Source organism: Mesoplodon bidens, assembly GCF_964165515.1.
Source record: "Mesoplodon bidens genome assembly, chromosome: 3".
Taxonomy (NCBI): domain Eukaryota; kingdom Metazoa; phylum Chordata; class Mammalia; order Artiodactyla; family Ziphiidae; genus Mesoplodon; species Mesoplodon bidens.
Genome location: NC_138178.1, coordinates 17,637,040 through 17,655,297, shown reverse-complemented (window position 1 = coordinate 17,655,297; position 18,258 = coordinate 17,637,040). Strand labels below are relative to the sequence as shown.

Below are 18,258 nucleotides of genomic sequence, written 5' to 3'. Positions count from 1 at the left end.
TGTCCACAAGTCAGCTTCTCCAGAGGTAACTGCAGGGCTCAGAGGCCTCGTGCTTTCCTGATCACATCCAACTGAAGGGAGTGAGCCATCTCCCCACGCATGGAATATGTCCATTCGGGGTGATGGGGCCATTCTTGGACTAATAACATTGGACTAATAAATCAACAGGGGCAGGGGCCCATAGGTTGGTATAAATTTAGTAATGAATTCACCCCTTGAAGCTGGGTTGCGTTCCTGAGCACAATCAGAGTTCATTAGGAAGAAGAAATGGAGAAATGGATTTGGGATAAGCAAGCAATGGAGATCATTACGGTCCCAACAGTAGTATTGCTTCTCAATGGAAGAAAAAGACCATGTGGCTTAGAGTCAACTGTTGACAATGAAATGTGTGTGATGACCAGATCAAAGTGTTTATTTATGGCAGAAGCTACAGGACTTTGAGGTTCAATTGACGCCTAAGGTCATGTTCTACATAATCATTACCATGTATGTGCTCAGTCTTTTCCAAACTTCTTGGTGACCCAGTCCTAACGTGATATCTTGCAGAGCTGAGTAGCTGAATTTGTCGCATGGACTAGAATTTTAATTGAGCTGTATTTGCATCTGTTGAAAACATGGTAATTAGGTATGTCTTAATTATAGAATGTGCTGCCTGAAAGAAAAATAAGCAGCTTCACATTATACCTTCTTTAAAAAGAGAAACTTGAAAGTATCTGTTTTTATAGGTAATCACATGGGAAAGTAGCTGATAGTGCAATGCACAGAGCAGAAATGTTAGTCAAAAATAGAAATTTCCATTTGTTTGGAAGGAGGTAATCATCTTTCTTTGTGCAGACTATTTGCAGAAGGAAAGCAAACAATCTGCAAAGAGCAAAATTAAAGAGAAAAAACGTAAAATTTATATAGCATTTAAAATAGTCAATTACCTAAATGTAGGTTTATGATTAGTCCGTGCATTGTAATTTATTGTATGAACGCAATAGATCAAGCCATTTACGGGTGATATATTACCAGTACTTTTCTTACTTGAAAAATTGTTTATCTGAATATCTCTTGTAGTTTAAGAGAATAAAAATATTTTATGTACCTTATTATAAAGCTAGTATTAAATGTACAAAGACTGGTTTTAAAACTGAAAACAAAATCTGACTACCAGTGACCTTGAATACATACATTTTTTTTAAAAAATTAAGCACGTGTAACCAATTTACTAAGTTTTAAAAACCACAGTAATTCTGCATAGGGATGGGGTAAAGTGAGATTCTTATTTTTCTCTATCAAATAATTTTAGCGTTTGAAGCATACACAATGTAATACTCTAAAAGAACATCTTATGTTTATGCATATGAAGGCACATATTGCTAAATATTTTTAATTAGTTGGCATTCAAAGGGATTAGTTACATCAGTACACCCCCAGAAGAGTTTCTGTGATAGTGTATTACCTAAATCAGAATGTTCAGAATAAGCATAAAGAAATCTCAAATGTGCAAGTGTGATTGTAAAACAGTCCACTTGCTCGGGGCAGGAAACTGAGCAAGGAGTTTTGATTTTATAAAACGAGATTACAAAACCTGAAGTTAATAAATGACTTAATACTAATTTTCTCTGTTTCACCCAGTTTAGAAAGTAAGTGGTATTACATACACCAGGAAATTATTGTGAATATGAAAGGAACTGGCAACAAATGTGACTTCAGCATATAGTTCGTTGTGAAGGCTCTGCCTTTATTCTGTGACGGAGCCAAGAGCAGACATATGTCCCATGTGCTTCTCCCAAAACTATTAGGCAGAAAACTAGCAGAATCGCTACTGATCTTTCCATTCATGATTTATGATAATGGTCCCTGTGGAAGACGAAGTCTTTTACATGTATTGAGCTCATTTTATTTTGTTTATAGTCTCAGACATTGTAGGGGGCCAGGCAAGCCACCGGATAATACATAGAGCACAAACAATAATAGCATAAAACTCTACCAGAAACTGATAAGAGCTTAACCAAGCACAGTGGCCTTCCTGGGGTTGCTGTCACCGGGGTGTGGCATGTGCTGTCAGGGCTCATTGGAGGAGCGTAGACATTGTTCTGAAGCTAGAGGATGGTGATGTACAGAGGTTGGATGAAAGTCTGTCTGGTTGGGATAAAGTCACGAGTCAGGCTCACCAGTAGTCTTCCAGTTGAACAGCCGTTTACGGGCAGCCGCTGTCTGCTCAGCAGTCCTCATTTTAGAAGTTTAAGGAATGGGAAACGGACCTGTGATTGTATCATATGAGAAGTGCAATAATAAAAGTTTGTACAAAGCGCTATGGATGGATAGGTAAAAGGAGTTTTGTCTGCGAGACTTGTAGAATAATCACCAGCATCCATTTATCTAACTTGAGTGTACCAACAGACACACCTAGGTTTTGTAGTTCCCGGGAACTTTTGAGAACTGTTTTATCCTGATTTGGTCCATTACCTCAAAGTTGAGGCCACACCCATTTCCCATAATGTGGAAGCCATGGTTTACCATCAGTTAGAGCACAGCCAAGTTCAAGGGTGTTTTCAGACAAGATGCTCCAACCCTGCATAAGCTATATTTACATTTTCTTGGGGAACTCCCCTTGAAAAGGCTACACAGCAAGCCCCCCGGGTCAGGAGTCTTTCCCTGCTCTCTGTGCACCACACAAAAATGACAGCCTTAACTCAGCATTTATTTGTAAGGCTATGGATTTTCACTAGCAATGCCCATCTGAAAGCTGTAACTGGCTTTCTCTAACAAACCCGCACAATTCCTTTTCCATATGAACTGACAGAGAGGGAAAGAAGCAACTTTTTAAAAAGCTGCCTTGTCTCTTGTAAGAGGAGAGTGGCTTCCAGTTAGATACCCCAGTACAGAGGGAGGCCAGCCTTTCTGCTCATTCTGTGGCTGGGAGCCGGTCCTCGAGTCCCTGTGCACATTTGATCGAGCTTCTGGAGTGATTTCCTCAGTAGCAGCTACAAGTCACGGTGCTGAATGACTACAGGATTGACAGTGGGTTTCCTGAGATGCAGTGCTGGCTGCTGGAATGATCTCCTGGGCAGACCGTGGAGTGACTGGATGATAGATGACCAACATCCATGCTGTATGAAGCGTGGAATTGAGCAATCACAGAGTTGATCAAAGAAATGCATGAAGGTCTGGCTGAGGTACAATTGTACCAGAATAAAATAGTAGAGCGAGCCCTGTACTGGCGATGTGCTGGCCCCAGATCTCTCTGTTTCCTCAGCAAGAAATGGAAGAAGTTGGTCTAAATGACCTCCAAAGTACCTTCCGGATTTAGACACAGTGGTATTTTTACTCTTTGGCTGTACCCAGGTCATGACCTGCGGGGATGGGAAATATGTTGGCTTGTATTTTTAATCAAATGTGAAAACAAAAGAATTCTACACTTTTTCTGTTATTACGTTAAATAATTGGCACTTTGTAAAAAACTGAATTACTTGGTTATGGTTGTGCCATCATTTGATAGCATCTTCTATGATCTGTGAGGGTTTAATAGCAGCACAAAGATACTAAGATTGTTTTTTTAATTTAATTTTTATTTTACATTAGAGTATAGTTGATGTACAATGTTGTGTTAGTTTCAGGTGTATGGCAAGTTGATTCAGTTATACATATACATATATCCATTCTTTTTTAGATTCTTTTCCCGTATAGGTTATTACAGAGTATTGAGCAGAGTTCCATGTTCCCTGTTGATTATCTGTTTTATTTTTATTTTATAAATTTATTTATTTATTTATTTTTGGCTGCGTTGGGTCTTTGCTGCTGCGCGTGGGCTTTCTCTAGTCGCGGTGAGCGGGGGCTACTCTTCGTTGCGGTGCGCGGGCTTCTCATTGCACTGGCTTCTCTTGTTGTGGAGCACGGGCTCTAGGCACACGGGCTTCAGTAGTTGTGGCACGTGGGCTCAGCAGTTGTGGCTTGTGGGCTCTAGAGCTCAGGCTCAGTAGTTGTGGTGCATGGGCTTCGTTGCTCCACGCATGTGGGATCTTCCTGGGCCAGGGCTCGAACCTGTGTCCCCTGCATTGGCAGGCAAATCCTTAACCACTGTGCCACCAGGGAAGCCCTGATTATATGTTTTATATATAGTAGTGTGTGTATGTTAATCCCAAATGCCTGATTTATCCCTCCCCCTGCCTTTCCCTCTTGGTAACCATAAGTTTGTTTTCCAAGTCTGTGAGTCTGTTTCTGTTTTGTAAATAAATTGATACTAGTATTGTTTTAACTGGTCTTATTATACTCTTGATTTTGTGTGTTGCTAACTCAAGTGCTGGTGGAGAGGCAAGACTGTATTTCATTTGAAGATATATTCATTTGATCTAGAGGTCCGTTCTTTGTGAAAGATTTCTAACTGTCTTATATATTTCTCTGTTAGAAGAAGCGGAAAAACACTGATTCATACTTTATTTGTTGATGCAGGGGGAAAATTACCTCAGATTTCAAGGGGTAATCTGGAACCCCAATAATTCTTATTATCAATATATTTGTAAGAACAGCTTAGGCAGCTAATCTGGAAAAAGGTTTATGAGAATGGCTGTTGATGTGTGCATCTATTGCTTCTTAATATAGAAATTCCTAAAGTTCTTTTGTAGGTAGAAACCTACTCTAGTTACTTGTCATTCTTTCAAATGCAAAAAGTTGGCGGTATGCACTTGGACCATATGCTTACTAAGTGTTGCTTCAAAGGATGGAACATCGTTATCACTAAGCAGAGCTTTTATCTGCAAAGTTCAAAGGAGTGTGAGGCTGTGGATTTATGCCTTCCGTGTCTCCATCCGCCTCTGTTCACCTGCCGTCGTGTCGACCGACATGCAAAATTATTTTGGATTAGAACATATAGGAGCGTTGGCTTATGATGTTGGCCTTTTAATGACAATATAAGGAAAAATTAGACAGGCTGTGAAGATCCAGTCTTCTCTATGCAGAAATCACAAAGGGTCATACGTATTTGGGAGGCTGAGGAAAGGAGTCCTGTGCTGACATTGGGGTGCTTACTAGGGAGTGGTGCAATTGAACAAATTCATCAGGGGCTGGGGTGGAGCTACATCATCCTTACCCAAGAGGAAAGGAAGCTCTTGGCGAGGGGCTGCTTGTCTTCATTTCGCCAATGTGGTACACAGGACCCTTGGGCTTGGCTGTGCGATGAGGGCTTGCTTATCCCCCCAGCAGTACAGGCTCTATATCAACGCGAGAGAATCCATCCGGCCCAGGAGCCAGATTACTGTTACTGTTACTATTACTGTTACCGTTACTCTCTTACTGTTGGCCCATCATCTTCACGCAGGAGTACACATGTGCATAGTAATAATCCACATCACGCATTCAGTCTAATTCACGCGTTCATTCTAATTCTACTGAGAAGTAAACAGCTTTGCAGGCCTAGTTGGAAATGTGGGAAAGAAAACCCTCACACGACTTCAGCCTCCTTATTTTTGTCCCTTTGGTTTCCTGTGTTCCTTATCTTTTTTGTGTGTTTGTTTCCTTCCAAGTGGAAGAAGACACGGAAGAAAGTTCAAGATCAGGGAGAGAGTCTGTCTCCACAGCCAGCGACCAGCCTTCCCACTCTCTGGAGAGACAGATGAATGGAAACCAAGAGAGAGGCGAGAAGACCGATCGGAGGAAGGAGAAAATGGGGAAAGAGAAGAAGAAGGACAGAGACAAGGAGAAGGAGAAGATGAAAGCCAAGAAGGGGAAGCTGAGGGGCCTGGGAGACATGTTCAGGTAGGTGCTGCCAGCCAGGGCCAGCCGGCCCCCGTGTGAGTGCCAGGCCAGTGCAAGCACCGCTTTGATGACCTTGTCTTTGAGGTCAGTGGAGATTCTTCTCTAGTTCCCAGGCTTCGCTGCTGTGTTTTTACTTTCTTAAGGATTGCACTTGAACTATTTCAGACCCTTTTAAAGAGCCTGAAAGATGCTATCTTGCCAACCATGTAAATAACTGTGGAGAGGAATGAGGGCCAGAGACAAAGGGCCCTCACAGCCGTGTTTGTTCTTTTGTGCGTGTGAACAATTGTTCATTGTTGAAGTTGAACATCAAGCCCAAGTTAGTGATAGCATATAAAGGTTCATTAATAACAAGTCTAATAAAAAAAATGTTACAAATAGAGCTTCAATTAAGCTGTGTTGATTAATGTAATACTTATTACTTCAGTCGGTAAAGATTTCATTAAATGCAGTCTCTGGCTGTTTCCTGACAGTTGTTTTTGTGCCCCTAAATTATACTCTAGGATTACTTAGCATATCATTTTTTTACAAATCATGGCTGCACAATAAAAGTGACAAGTCGTTCAGAAGTTGCTCTGAAACTCTCCCATAAACGTTCATTGGAGGTGATTTATAATATTCAGGTATTTAATGTTAAATATAAAGATTGCTTGATTGTTCCATAAATTAAACCCCTAAACATATCAAGATGATGGTTTAAAATTGAAAACAGATGGCATAGCCCCTTGACTCTTCAAAAAGTAGTTATCCTGCGTTATGAATCCCTTCCTTTTAGCTTTTTGTTAATTGCAAAATGTGAACAAGAGTTTTTATTTTCATAGAATTTTCCTGATTTATGGTCCCGAGGTTGACCTCAATAACTCAGGGAGTTATAGATAAGTCAAGGCCATGAAGCGAGGACTCGGGCCCAGCCTGCAGGCTACACACATACCAGATGTGTCCTGTGGATGTCTGGCTAAGTCAAGTGCATGGAATAAGTAGGCTACAGACACAGATCACACAGGGCCCGGCCCACTGGCAGTATCAGCTTTAATTTAAATACGGTCGCATTTCCACCTTCAGAACACTGGGATTTGCATCCTTTCACACCAGAGTTTTTCTTGTTCATATACCGCTCCTCCTGAATGCATTTGCCGTCAGATCATCTTTCATCATTATATTCCATGTCCAGGAACACTTACGGATGGAATTGAGCTAACTGCCACTTCAGTTTCTATGTTAGGCAGAGAGCTTCTCACTCTATATATGCAAACTGACAGCTCGTAATCAGGCACCTACATAATGCACAGAAATAAAGCTGTTGTCTATCCATTAACATTGAGGGAATTTGCACCCCTGTTTTCTTTAAATCAGAGAATATGAAGTAAGAGGAAACCTCCCCTAGGATATACACATCCCGCTTGGAGCCCAGTCTCACTTCCAGGTGCGGCGCCCCCCCCCGCCCCCCCGCCAATGAAGTCTTCCTGAAGGCTAATGGCTTGTAGGTTTCCTTCATCGGCCAACATTTATCTGATGGGTTCAGCGCTCTGTTCTTATTGAATAAAAAAGTAAGCAAACTTCTAGATTGTTTATCATGATTTTAGAAATTATACATTATTTTAATTATACATTATTTTTTCTGTAGCTTGGGACTCCAGAGTAAGAGAGGCTTTATGGTAGAGTTTTCTTTTTGGGGCCAGAGGAGTGGTGAGTGTGGGGACCATGGGGAAATATATATTGTTTCAAAGGGACCCTGAATGCAACCCAACCCAGCCCCGTTTTTACTAAAAGTTCTGTAAAACACTGTATGATGTTTTCTCTAGATCAAATTCTACAGATTATACCTCTAATACATAGTGAAAGCCAGCTTTGTGATAAAGAAGTTGACCCATTTGTAACTTCAAAGGCCTGAGTATTCTTAAAAATCAACTTCTGTGTTTAAGTGCAGGGGCTGAAGGTATTTTCTAAAACCTGAGCTCACAGTCTCCCAGTGTTTAAGAATGGCTACTGAGAAAATCGTGGGTGTCCACACTTTTCTGGGACCAATTTGCCGGAGTCAGCCCATGTTGGCTTGTGAGGGTCAATTGTTCAATTTTTAGAAATTTTGCCAATTGATTGTTAAACCCAGCCATTAATAAAATTAGATAAGTTCTATAAAAATCAAAGGTAATTAATAACTCAAAACTCATCACTTCCTAATTATTTTATTACATTTCACTATGATCTCTGCTTTTGAGGTTATTTACACCCACTGTATTGGCATGGTGCTGATACCACACGCTGGTAGCTTAAAATCAGCCGTGTTGGGGGTACTTATACCCCAGGAAGTGTATGAATTCCACAAAACAGGGCTTTTTCTTCCAGGAGAGCCACATACCACCACATGGAGAATGCAAAGATATCCTAACAGGTTGCAGTGTCTTGTCTAGTTGCCTTGAATGTGGCCATCTTCTCTCTGGTTTCCCTTTGGGAAATGGTTGAAGCTTGCGAGTATTCCTCCTTGAAAAGAAGTTGAGAATCCTTTATTAGACTAACAGAAGCTTTTTGTTTGGTTGTCTGTTGCCTCTAACTCCTTCACAGCATTATGAAATGTCCTTAGTATTTGAGAAGACTCTTAAAGCATTGTTAGACTTTTCAAAACCTTTTTTACCACCTTCCATACCTACTGGATCTAATTATTTGAGACTAATAGACTTGCAGGTTGATTCTTTTATGCTTCCTTTTTTTTTTTTAATTAACAGAGGGGAATATAGTAAGATTTAAAAATTAGTCTCTTCCTCCCTCTTTGTTCTTTTGAGGAGAATAGGATGTGATTCCCTTAGCAGTGTTGCTTTAAAATACCTTAATCAAAATGTGTATGTGCATATAATTTCTTAGAGCACTTTGTAAGAAGATTCAAGTATAGCTGCCCAACGTAGGCCTGAAGTACAAAGCAGGGGTCTGTGTGTGTGTGTGTGTGTATGTGTGTGTTGGGGGGTGTTGTTATGATTTGTTTCTGCTTTTTGGTTCAGTTATAACAGAAAGAAGAAGGTAAGGGAAAGGGGAATTAGATGTTGGGAGTGTAGCTTTTGAGGCATATGAGCTTTTCCCCTTTAGTCTTTTGAGGGAATAATAATATGGTTTCCTTCAAAAAACAGGCTTGCAGGTTCTGCTCCCCACCGTCTCTCTCCCCTTGACCCCAAAACACACACACTCTATTCCCACCCCTGTGAGTTGTCTGTGATTTTGTTTACCTTTGATGAGGGCCACATAGATGTACCATATCTCAAAAACTGTACCAGAGGAAACCACGGCACCTTGAGTCGGTATTTTTATTTGTTGGTCTATACAGACGACATGGTTTTCTACTTCGTGCATTGAATGGTCGTCACAAAAACAATTTAATTATTGATAAACAGCTCTAGGAAAGAATGTTGGGAGTCACGTGAATCACTCCTCTATTTATAAATTATGGAGTATATGAAGTGCAAAAGCTGCCTTAATGCAAGTTTTAAATCCCAAATTTAAATCTACAAGGAATCAAATGGCAAATGTAAAGGGTCCCGTGTTTGTATGAATTTCTCCTTGTATGTACTACATCTTCTTTTGCCCCTAAGGCGCTCCCATTGCCTTAATTAAAATGGCTTTGGATCTGAGAAGGCTGAGTTTCTCTACTAAAAAGGTAAACTTGACTTTGTTGATGTGATCGTTCTGTGTGAAAAGTGCAGGGCAGCGTGAGGGTCTGAAACGTGGAGCCTTTGTGTATGTCTGATTCTCGGATGCATGACTATTCAAATTTAATACTCTAAAATATTTCTGAGAATTCTGCAATTGTATGAAATTGTCACCGAAGAGGGAACTGAGTCCGTGCTGTAGAAGGAGAGAGATCTGTTGTTTAATGTTTGAAATGCATCCATGTTTAAAGGAAGGCAATAGCATTGCTAAGCAGCGTGTTTTTGTGTGTTTCCATCTGCAAAATGAAATAATAAGATAATAAACTCCCTTATTTAGGACAATATTCTCAGACAGTAAGCATTTAAAATTATGTATTCCCCTTTTTTTCAGCCCTTGGATAAGTGTAATTCGATGCGACTTTGCCTGAAAAATTAGAACCGTTTTCTTTTGAATGTCATGGAATTGCCTGCCCTCTGAAACGGAAGGTTCCTGGACGTGACCCCACTCACGCCTCAGGTGCTTTGTGTGGTGCTGCGACACATGATGGCCGAGGGCCTGTCGCCCCCTGGACCACTAAAGCAAAAGCCATGTTGCACTGTTACCGTTCAAACTGAATCCTCCAGTTACATTGAAAATGATTCCCTGGGTCCCTACAGCATGGTTTTATTCAGTTCTGTACGAGGAAAAGGATAATTTAGTGTGAAAGCTTGTTTGGTTGAAATCAGATATACGGCTGTCTTTCCCTTTTTAGAATATAATCGTCTTCAGAATGCAGTGAACACGATGAGATTTTAAAACTCGATGTCATAGTTTGGCTCACACCTTGTAGGCTTTTGAGAGAATAACAAGCACGCGTCTCGGTTGCCTCCCTTACCTGTGCTCACTAACCGTGTGTCTGTACCGTGTTTCTCGTTTAGCCTGGCCAAACTGAAGCCCGAGAAGAGATGAGCAACAAACGAGAGTCCAAATGTCTTGAGAAGCACATATTGCACAGTTCTGTTTTTTGTTTTTGTTTTTTTAAAACAAACAATAAATTTACTTTCAATGAATTCTTAGTGGCTGTTGACAGATTTTGTTTACGACATCAGCAGTTTTGATGGTTTCGTAACACCCACAATAATCGCTTTGGGACTTTCTGTTCTTGATGTCAAGCTTGGGGGTTTACTGCTTGACAAGGCAGAGAAGTGTTTTTTCCTCTCTTTTCTTGGCCCATTTTCATAGTGGAAAACCAGAGTTCTCACTGCTGGTGTATTCAGAACTCACCCGCCCACACCCATCGGGCGTGAGGATGGGTGCTTTGAGAGTGCGCAATGTACCGGGTTGGTTTTGTTGTGCGACATGGCAGCTGGGGACACAGGCAGGTAGGGGAACAGTCTGCGGGCGATGAGGTGTGTGGGTTGGGATAGTCACCCATCGATGGACCAATGGGCCAGTGTGAAGAGGACTTTTTGGCAAAGGTTCTTCCCTTGATGGGTTACACAGTTTAGACAAAAAAATGGAGGTGGGGGGGGCTGAGAAAATAGATATCTTTGCTCAGGGATGGCTGAACCAGCAAGTTCTTCCAGGGTGAAAAAGTAGAGAGACGTTGGCAAATAATGATCCTGAGGTTGCTGGGACCCCAGGGAGTGAGAGTGCACACTCTTTTATAAAAACGTTCCTGGAAAGAGCTGCCAGGTGTTGTCATCACAGGTGTGAAAGCTCGTGCAGGTGGATCTCAGACTGTCCTTCCTTTAGAGCAAAGCCTTCATCCACAACCCCCTCATGCTTCATGGCCCCCTGGGATTTCAGAGAAACTGTAGAGTTAGCTCTATTTCCTGAGAATGGTAGAATTGCATCCCGCTCAAAGAGAAATGTGATGATGAAGAGGAAAACCATGTCATAAGTGGTATTACAGTACTGGGATGGGAGCCTGTGAGAAGGATTCACCTCCGCTCTGACCTGGTAGCAGTTGGCAGCCCGACCCTCGCACCCTCCCCGGCTGAGCGAACCCTCCGGTGCTGCCGGAAGGAAGCACACAGAACAGTGTCAATTTGCTCACGTCAGAAATAGCAGGACGTGTGGATTTTTGCCTCGGGCCCAACTGCCCTGTGGATTAATGTGACCGATTTCTCGTTGGCAGAATTGAATGACATCCAGTGCAGCCTGCTGGTGATTCAGGGGATGCAGTTAAAATAAATGTGGAGAAAAATAAGGCCTACTTAATGAAACACAAGAGCAGTACTTTGTCATGGGAAAGAAGGAGCTGGAAGAGAATGGTTTTGCATATTTTTATTTGTTTTCTTGTTGGTCACCTGGACAGAGAATGGGTCCTTTATACAAGTACACCTACTGGGAGGTTTCCTTGGAATAAGTTCTGAATTTGTAAATCCGATACTTAGTATATGCTTCTTTTAATTTGAAAGGAAACAGGTTCCCGTTTTTAACAGAGGAAAGTAAGTGCCAGACTGACTTCTTAGCAAAGATGAGTCCTAGGGCAGCTGATAGCATCCTTGGCAAGGATTCTTCTAGCTGAAGCAAAGAGCCTCTGACATCTCCAGCGTGGAAACAGACTGCAGAGGGAGCTGAGGGGCGCCGAGCGTGACGACCGGGCCTTGCTAAGACCTTTTCTGACATTCTTTAACGCTGCTTTTCCAGAGACCCGCAGCCTGAATACAGAATGCAAGGGTCAAGGATGACACCTACTTTATAGTCTCGGTAAAGCAAACCTTTTCGTAAAAGAAATTTTTGACAGTTCTGAGATGCTAAGTCAATTTCAATACCAGACTGTGTAGAAAATGGCATCTTTTTTCTGCAGTTGATGTGAAAATTGAAGGCTAGTGACTATTCACTCCTTACTAACACGGTGTAAATAAATACCACACACTGTTGAAAACTGCACTAGAAGACAAGGTTGGCTAATGACATTTACCACAGCATAGATTGGAAATATTCTTTCTGAATGTTTTTTGTTACCATTAGAGACTCTCTATCTTTTACATTAAATATCGTGGATCAAGTACATGTTATTCCTCAATGGATTTTTGTCAAGCCACAAAGTATTATATAAAAGTAACTGTTTGATCCTTTCCAACAGTCTTTTAAAGAATTCACTGGGGGAGTGACCTCTTACCTAAGTGTGTGTTGGATGGTTGTCTTCTGGCCTATGTTTAATAATGGCCAATTGAGAAACAAGAGATGGGTTGGATTTCCTATCATAGTGAAATAACCTATGGTCTCCTGTTAACCTTTCTGCTTACTTTTTTTTTTCTTTTGAGGACGGATGAGCCACCCATGCCTTAAGCTCAGGCCAGTCCCCCAAAGCTGTCTGATCCTTTCTTACCTAGGCCGGGACGTTGCTGCAGCAATTCTTTCTTCTCTCTCCTGCACCCTGATGCTGGCCCTTCCCTCCTGGATCATCATCTCTGTCCTACCCTCCACCTTAGAGAAAAGTCTGTCTTACCCTCCCTCCCCTTCCAAGTACTCCCTCATTGTCCCATTTCCTCCTTTCTCCTTTAGCAAGCCCTGGGATCAATTTCTATCTGCTGCCTGTTCTCTCTTAAACTCCCTTCAATGACGCCTTCGTCCCCCTTGGCTCCCTAAAGCCTGTTTTCATCCGGCCACCAGTGGCCTCTCCTGCTGCGTCTTCCTGCTGTATTCGCACCCTCTCCTGGGTCCGCGGGACCCTTCAGCCTGTGGATTCCTGCTCCTCTCTGAGATCACCCTTCCGGGGTCGCCTTTCTCCCCGCCCACCCCGTCACTGTCTCCTTTGCCACTTCTGGACCTGCCCCGTCCTCCAGATATTGGAGTGCTCCAAGCTCGGGCCTCAGTCTCCGTCTGTTTTTCTCTATTCTGCAACACAGAACGTTTGCATTCTTAGGAAACAGAGCGTCGGGGCTCTAAAGACAGTCTGCTGGCACATGACTCCCAAATTCACATCCCCGGCTTGGGCAGCTTCTTTGAACTCTAGATCCGCAGAGGCTACCTCTTCCCAGGTGCCTGAAACCTAGCGCGTGGGGAGCACACGGCTCAGGCGTTTCTCCGGATTGTTCCTCTCTGTCTTCCTTTCTCACGTAATGGCAGCTCTGTTCTTTCAGTTGGTTAGATCCAAAAGCTGGCAGTAGTCCTTGATTCCTATTTTTCCTTATACCCCGCATTTAATCTGTTATGTACAAAAGCAAAGGCCCATTTGATCTGTTTTTGACACATCTCTGTAACCCTCATGCTTTTCAGCATCCCCCTCCCCTCCTGGATCTGGGCAGTAGTCTCCCAGCTACACTCCCTTGCTTCTCTTCTGTATATTCTGAACTCCGAAGCTAGAGTCACGGCACGTCCCTCCTCTCAACCCCCAGCTGGCTTCCAGGTCTCTCAGAGTGAAAGAGGAAATCCTGAGTCTCCCATTGGATGCGACAGGATCCACCCCTCCCCCCAGTCCCTCGGACCTCATTTCTTCTACTCTTTCCTCTGCTGACTTCACCCCGACCACCCCGGCCTCTCTTCCCTGAACTGCCAGGCCCTCTCCAGCCTTGGACCTCACCCATCCCTCTACCAAAATAATCTTTTCTCAGACGGTCATGGAAGGGTTCACTCTTGGACATTTAACATCTTCACTCAAGCGTCAGCTTTCGGGGGGCTCGTCCAGCACCGCAAACTGTTCTCTCTCCCGCGGCACACTTCCTGCCACACTGCTTGGCATCCTTTTTCTCCTTTGCACTTACCACCCCCTAACATATGATCCATCCCACTTACCTGGTTTAATAAAATGTCAACAGTGTCAGGGACTGTTACCCCCTTTTCCCTGCTGCATCCTGTGCAGACTGCCTGGTGCATCATCAGTGCCCAGGGAATGTACCAGATGCCTGCTAGCCCGGATCCCCCAGCTCCACAGTGCAGAGTTGCCGGCAGTGCCTGCAACAAGGCCTGCTCAGAGCAGCGTCAGCGATGACCCAAGGAAGCCCGTGTGAACGCATTCCAGGCCTCATGGCCTTAGGGTTAGAACGCTGAGGTGGAAGTCTGTGCCCTTAGCCCTGAGAGCGCATGGCAGGCCCTGGGAGCCTGGCAGAAATGCAGCATCGCAGGCCCCACCCCAGATCTACTGACATCAGAATCTATGCTTATCAGCCCTGGGGAGCCCCGTGCACGTTACTGGTGGAGAGGCCGTCCCTCCTCCAGCTCCCAGAGTTTGCCCTCGGCATCGCCCTCCCTGCCTGCGGTGGAAACAGGCTTGGGAACCGTCCTGCCGGGCTGCCTTTCCTTCCCTTGGTCCCATCGCCACTTCCCAACCAGAGTTTCTTCAGCTTCCGTCAGACCAGGGCCCTGAGCCCTTGTCTCAGGATTGGCTTCTGATGAAACCCAGACTAAGATAATGTGTTTGTTGTGTGAACAGATAGAGAAAATCCATAAAATTGCTAGAGTAGGTGGTGACGGTGCACGTGAGGAATTTCTACCTGGAGTGGTTTTGCATGTTATGAGCAGTGACCGAACCAGGGCAGGGCTGCTTGTTCCCGCCTTTGGGAGATGAAATCACCTCCCGAGTTGGCCTGTGACGGAGGGGATGGTCCCCAGGGAGCAAGTCTTTTCATGCTCCGAGAGCACATCATGTTCTTTGGTTTGTTGTGGAAGTGACTGTCTTCTCCGCTCTTAGTAGTCATAAATGATTTAAGGATTTTCTGTTCCATCAGACTTGCAAAAAAGATGATACAGTTTCCAAGTTAAGTCCTCCTGTCGGGCAGGCCCCAACCTTCAGTCTGGGGGTGGTATGGTTGAGGGGTTATAGGTTCAAACATGGAGTAAGTGTTAACATTGCCCTGTGGATGTCTTCCTAAGCCTCAAATGTCAGGCTCTGGGCGATGGCGTAAGATCCTGTCCCTAAAAGAAGTCAGAACCTTGGTTTTACTCTTCACAAGTCTCTGAACAGCTGCCTCAGAGAGAATTACCTGGTGGCTGACCTCCCCCTTCTGGGGGCCACTCCCACCAGGTTTAGTTTAGAGACGGCCCCGCCCCTAGGTGGCGCTCTGGAGCTTTTCCCTCCCAGCCCCACGGGGCCTGGAATGGTCCTGACCAGTGTGAGGTGTGGCTTGACCAAGATGGGGACATCTCACCTCCTTTGTTTCTCCTTCCACACTGTCTGTAACGTTTATAACTTATCTTTCACCTGTATTGAAAACAGCATCTCTGTTTCTCACGATCTTTCGGCTTATGTTACAATTCCAGTCCTTAAACAAAGAAACTAAAGGAACAACTTTACATTCTCTGTCCACACAAAGGAACAAAGACTTTGAACTGAACTGACACAAACTAACTGGAAAATATCCCCACTTTCTGTCCTAAGCTCTCTCCGTCTCAGCTCTTCCAGTTAATTTAGAGGGCTGTCCATCCAAGACCACTTCTTGGCCCTCCTTTCTGATTTTGGGGGTGATGGGCTGGTTGGTACAAATTTAAAGAGAAGAGCATCCTTTGGGTGGCGTGCAGTCACTGAGCGCTGGGGCCCGTGGGCAGGCCGCCCAGAGCACTATTCTCAATACTCCTTTAAATCCTCAGAATCACCTTGTCAGGTAGGTGCTCTTTTTAGCCCCATTTTATGGATGAAGAAACTAAACCCACAGGTTGGGAGAGGTGAACTAGTCACAGAGGCCACCCAGTGGGTGAGGGCGGGGCCACTGGGTTCGAAGGCCTGTCCCCCTTTAGGGGCAGGTTTCCACCCCTCTGCTGGACCACCCGGCCTCCTCACCCTTTTCCTGTGGGTTCTGCTGCCCCAACCCCATGTGGGAGCTGCGACGGCTGTGAAGGTCCTCGTGTGAAGTGGCCACTGCTGCTGCGTGCTCTGAAAAGGTAGACCCCTGCTGCTAGCCGGGAAGCGTGGAACTTAGTACCTTTGGAACCTGGCTTTTGTTCCTATTTGACTTCTGAAGCTTCTTCTGTCTGTGGTCCTCTCTCTCTCCAAAATAAGTCTTAAGGACTCAGGAATTTTACTGTTAATTAAGAATTACCGGCTGCCACATCCCCTTGCCCACAGCTGACCCTCAAACTGGAACGCTAGCGACGATGATTTTGAAAAGGCTTTCCTCCTGCTCTGCTCTCAGGATGGCCCCCTAGTCCTGTGAAGGCTCTGACATCCTTCCTGTTTCCACACCTCATTTCCCTTGCCTTTCTACATGCCTTCGCGATGGATCCATCACTGCGCTCTCGTTTATTTTTTTCTATTAAAATAATCGTGGGGCTGTTCGTCCTTTCCTGGGAGCAGGCTCTCAGCGTCGACTTCCTCTTCTGATCCTCCGGTGTTTCATCTGCCTCCTCTGTCTCACCCACGCCCCGTCCCTGCCGCCCACATCAGCACCTGCCTGGCCCTTGGATGTGCTCAGCCCTGGGCCTCCCCTGGGAGGCTCTCCCGGCTCCGTGCCTCCTGCCTCGGTTCCTCCGCTCATTGTGTCCATCTGGGATCGTCATCCCTGGCGTTGCCAGATTCCCACTGCTGCTTGCAGGGAAATAATTTATCTAATTCCTGCTTCTATAATTGATTTTAGCTGTCAGGAGAGCATCTCAAGTGTACTTTTGAATTCCTAGAATTTCAGGTTTCTTTTCCTTCTTTTTTAATTTTATCTCCTTTTAAAATACAATGCCAAAAACATTTTTAATTGAGAAAAATGAGAGCATCTATTTTATCTCAGTATAGGTTGATTCTGGAACAGTTTCAGACAGGTACACTAAGAAGAGGGCGGTTTTCCTTTGGTGTGTCTCTAGAGCCTAGCTGCAGCCGCTGGGCAATGGCAAAGCACTGATAACCAGTTGTGTAGAACTCTCTACTGTGCACCCAAGTTGTCCTAAGCACACCCGGGAAAGGCGATTCCCCTGAAATAAACTTGGTGTGATGTGTCTCCACATTCAGGTAAGTATAAACGAGCAGTAAACCTCCTGATGGGCCATCATATTGGATAAGTAATTCTATTAAAGATGAACTTTCACGGCTCCTTTGCAAACTGGCGGGTGAGAGTGGAGATCTGGGGCCAAAGAAGTCTTGTGAAGGACAGCGCGTTCCCTAGATGGTGCTTCGGGCAGGAGAGGCACTTACCTGCTGGGGGGTGCGACGTGGGCCTCTGGTCCCGATTACTTCTCTTTTGTTGTTTATTGAAGGACAGTTGATTTACGGTGCTGTGCCAGTCTCTGCTGTACAGCAAAATGACTCGGTTATACACAGATAGACATTCTCTTTTTTTCTCTTCTTTCCCGCTGATTACTTCTTACGGGAACTGCCTCTTCCTCCCACCATATCCAGCGCCCTCTCTGTCACCCCGTCAGCTGTGCTGTGGGGTGACCCGGAAGCAAATGCAGTAGGTTTGTGCAGCCACGCATCTCACACAAGAGTCACCTGGGCAGGGAAATTAATTCTGAGTGTTTCACTCCTCACCTGGAAAGAATTGTTTCCAACCACGAGGGGGTGGATTCTTTTCAAGTCTGTTTATGGAGCGTGTATGATTCTCCGGTAATTGTGAGGTAGAAGCTTTAATCCACACATTCCACGAATACTTACTGGAGGCCTGCTCCAGGCAGGCTAGGCTCCATGCCAGGTGCGTGGGATGGTGTGACGGGTGTAACGGGAGCCCGAGGGGGCCCTGGGCCTCAGGAGGGCGCCTGTAGGGGTTGATGGGGGGCTCAGAGAGCCGGTGGGCCCAGCCCGGGAGGCAGGCAGCCTCCTTCCAGAAGATGACCTCAAAACCGAGGTCCTACAGATGTTGTCATTTCTGTATCTGAAGGCGCTTCTGGAGGAGAGGAGTTTTCATCAGTGGGATTCAGACTCCTTTGTTGTGGTCCTCAGCAAGAAACACGCGCCAACGACTCCAGTAAACATTTTGCCGTCTGATCCCTGCCGTTCCTCCTCGTGATGGGCTCTAACGCTGAGAGGCATCGGAGTGT

At 44.7% G+C, this 18,258-nt stretch overlaps 1 protein-coding gene across 16 annotated transcripts in view; it reads left to right on the top strand.

Annotated features, from left to right (window-relative positions):
- The window catches only part of PARD3 (par-3 family cell polarity regulator), a 629,043-nt gene that overhangs the window by 416,011 nt on the left and 194,774 nt on the right, over positions 1 to 18,258 (top strand). For 13 of the 16 annotated variants that reach the window (XM_081228686.1, XM_081228701.1, XM_081228699.1 and 10 more), the window contains one exon: positions 5,508 to 5,739. In XM_081228686.1, coding sequence (XP_081084812.1) covers positions 5,508 to 5,739 — 232 coding nt within the window. Of the gene's footprint in view, positions 1 to 5,507; positions 5,740 to 10,289; positions 10,433 to 18,258 lie in introns of those variants that run through there. The other 3 variants (XM_081228690.1, XM_081228689.1, XM_081228688.1) reach the window with 2 other exon arrangements.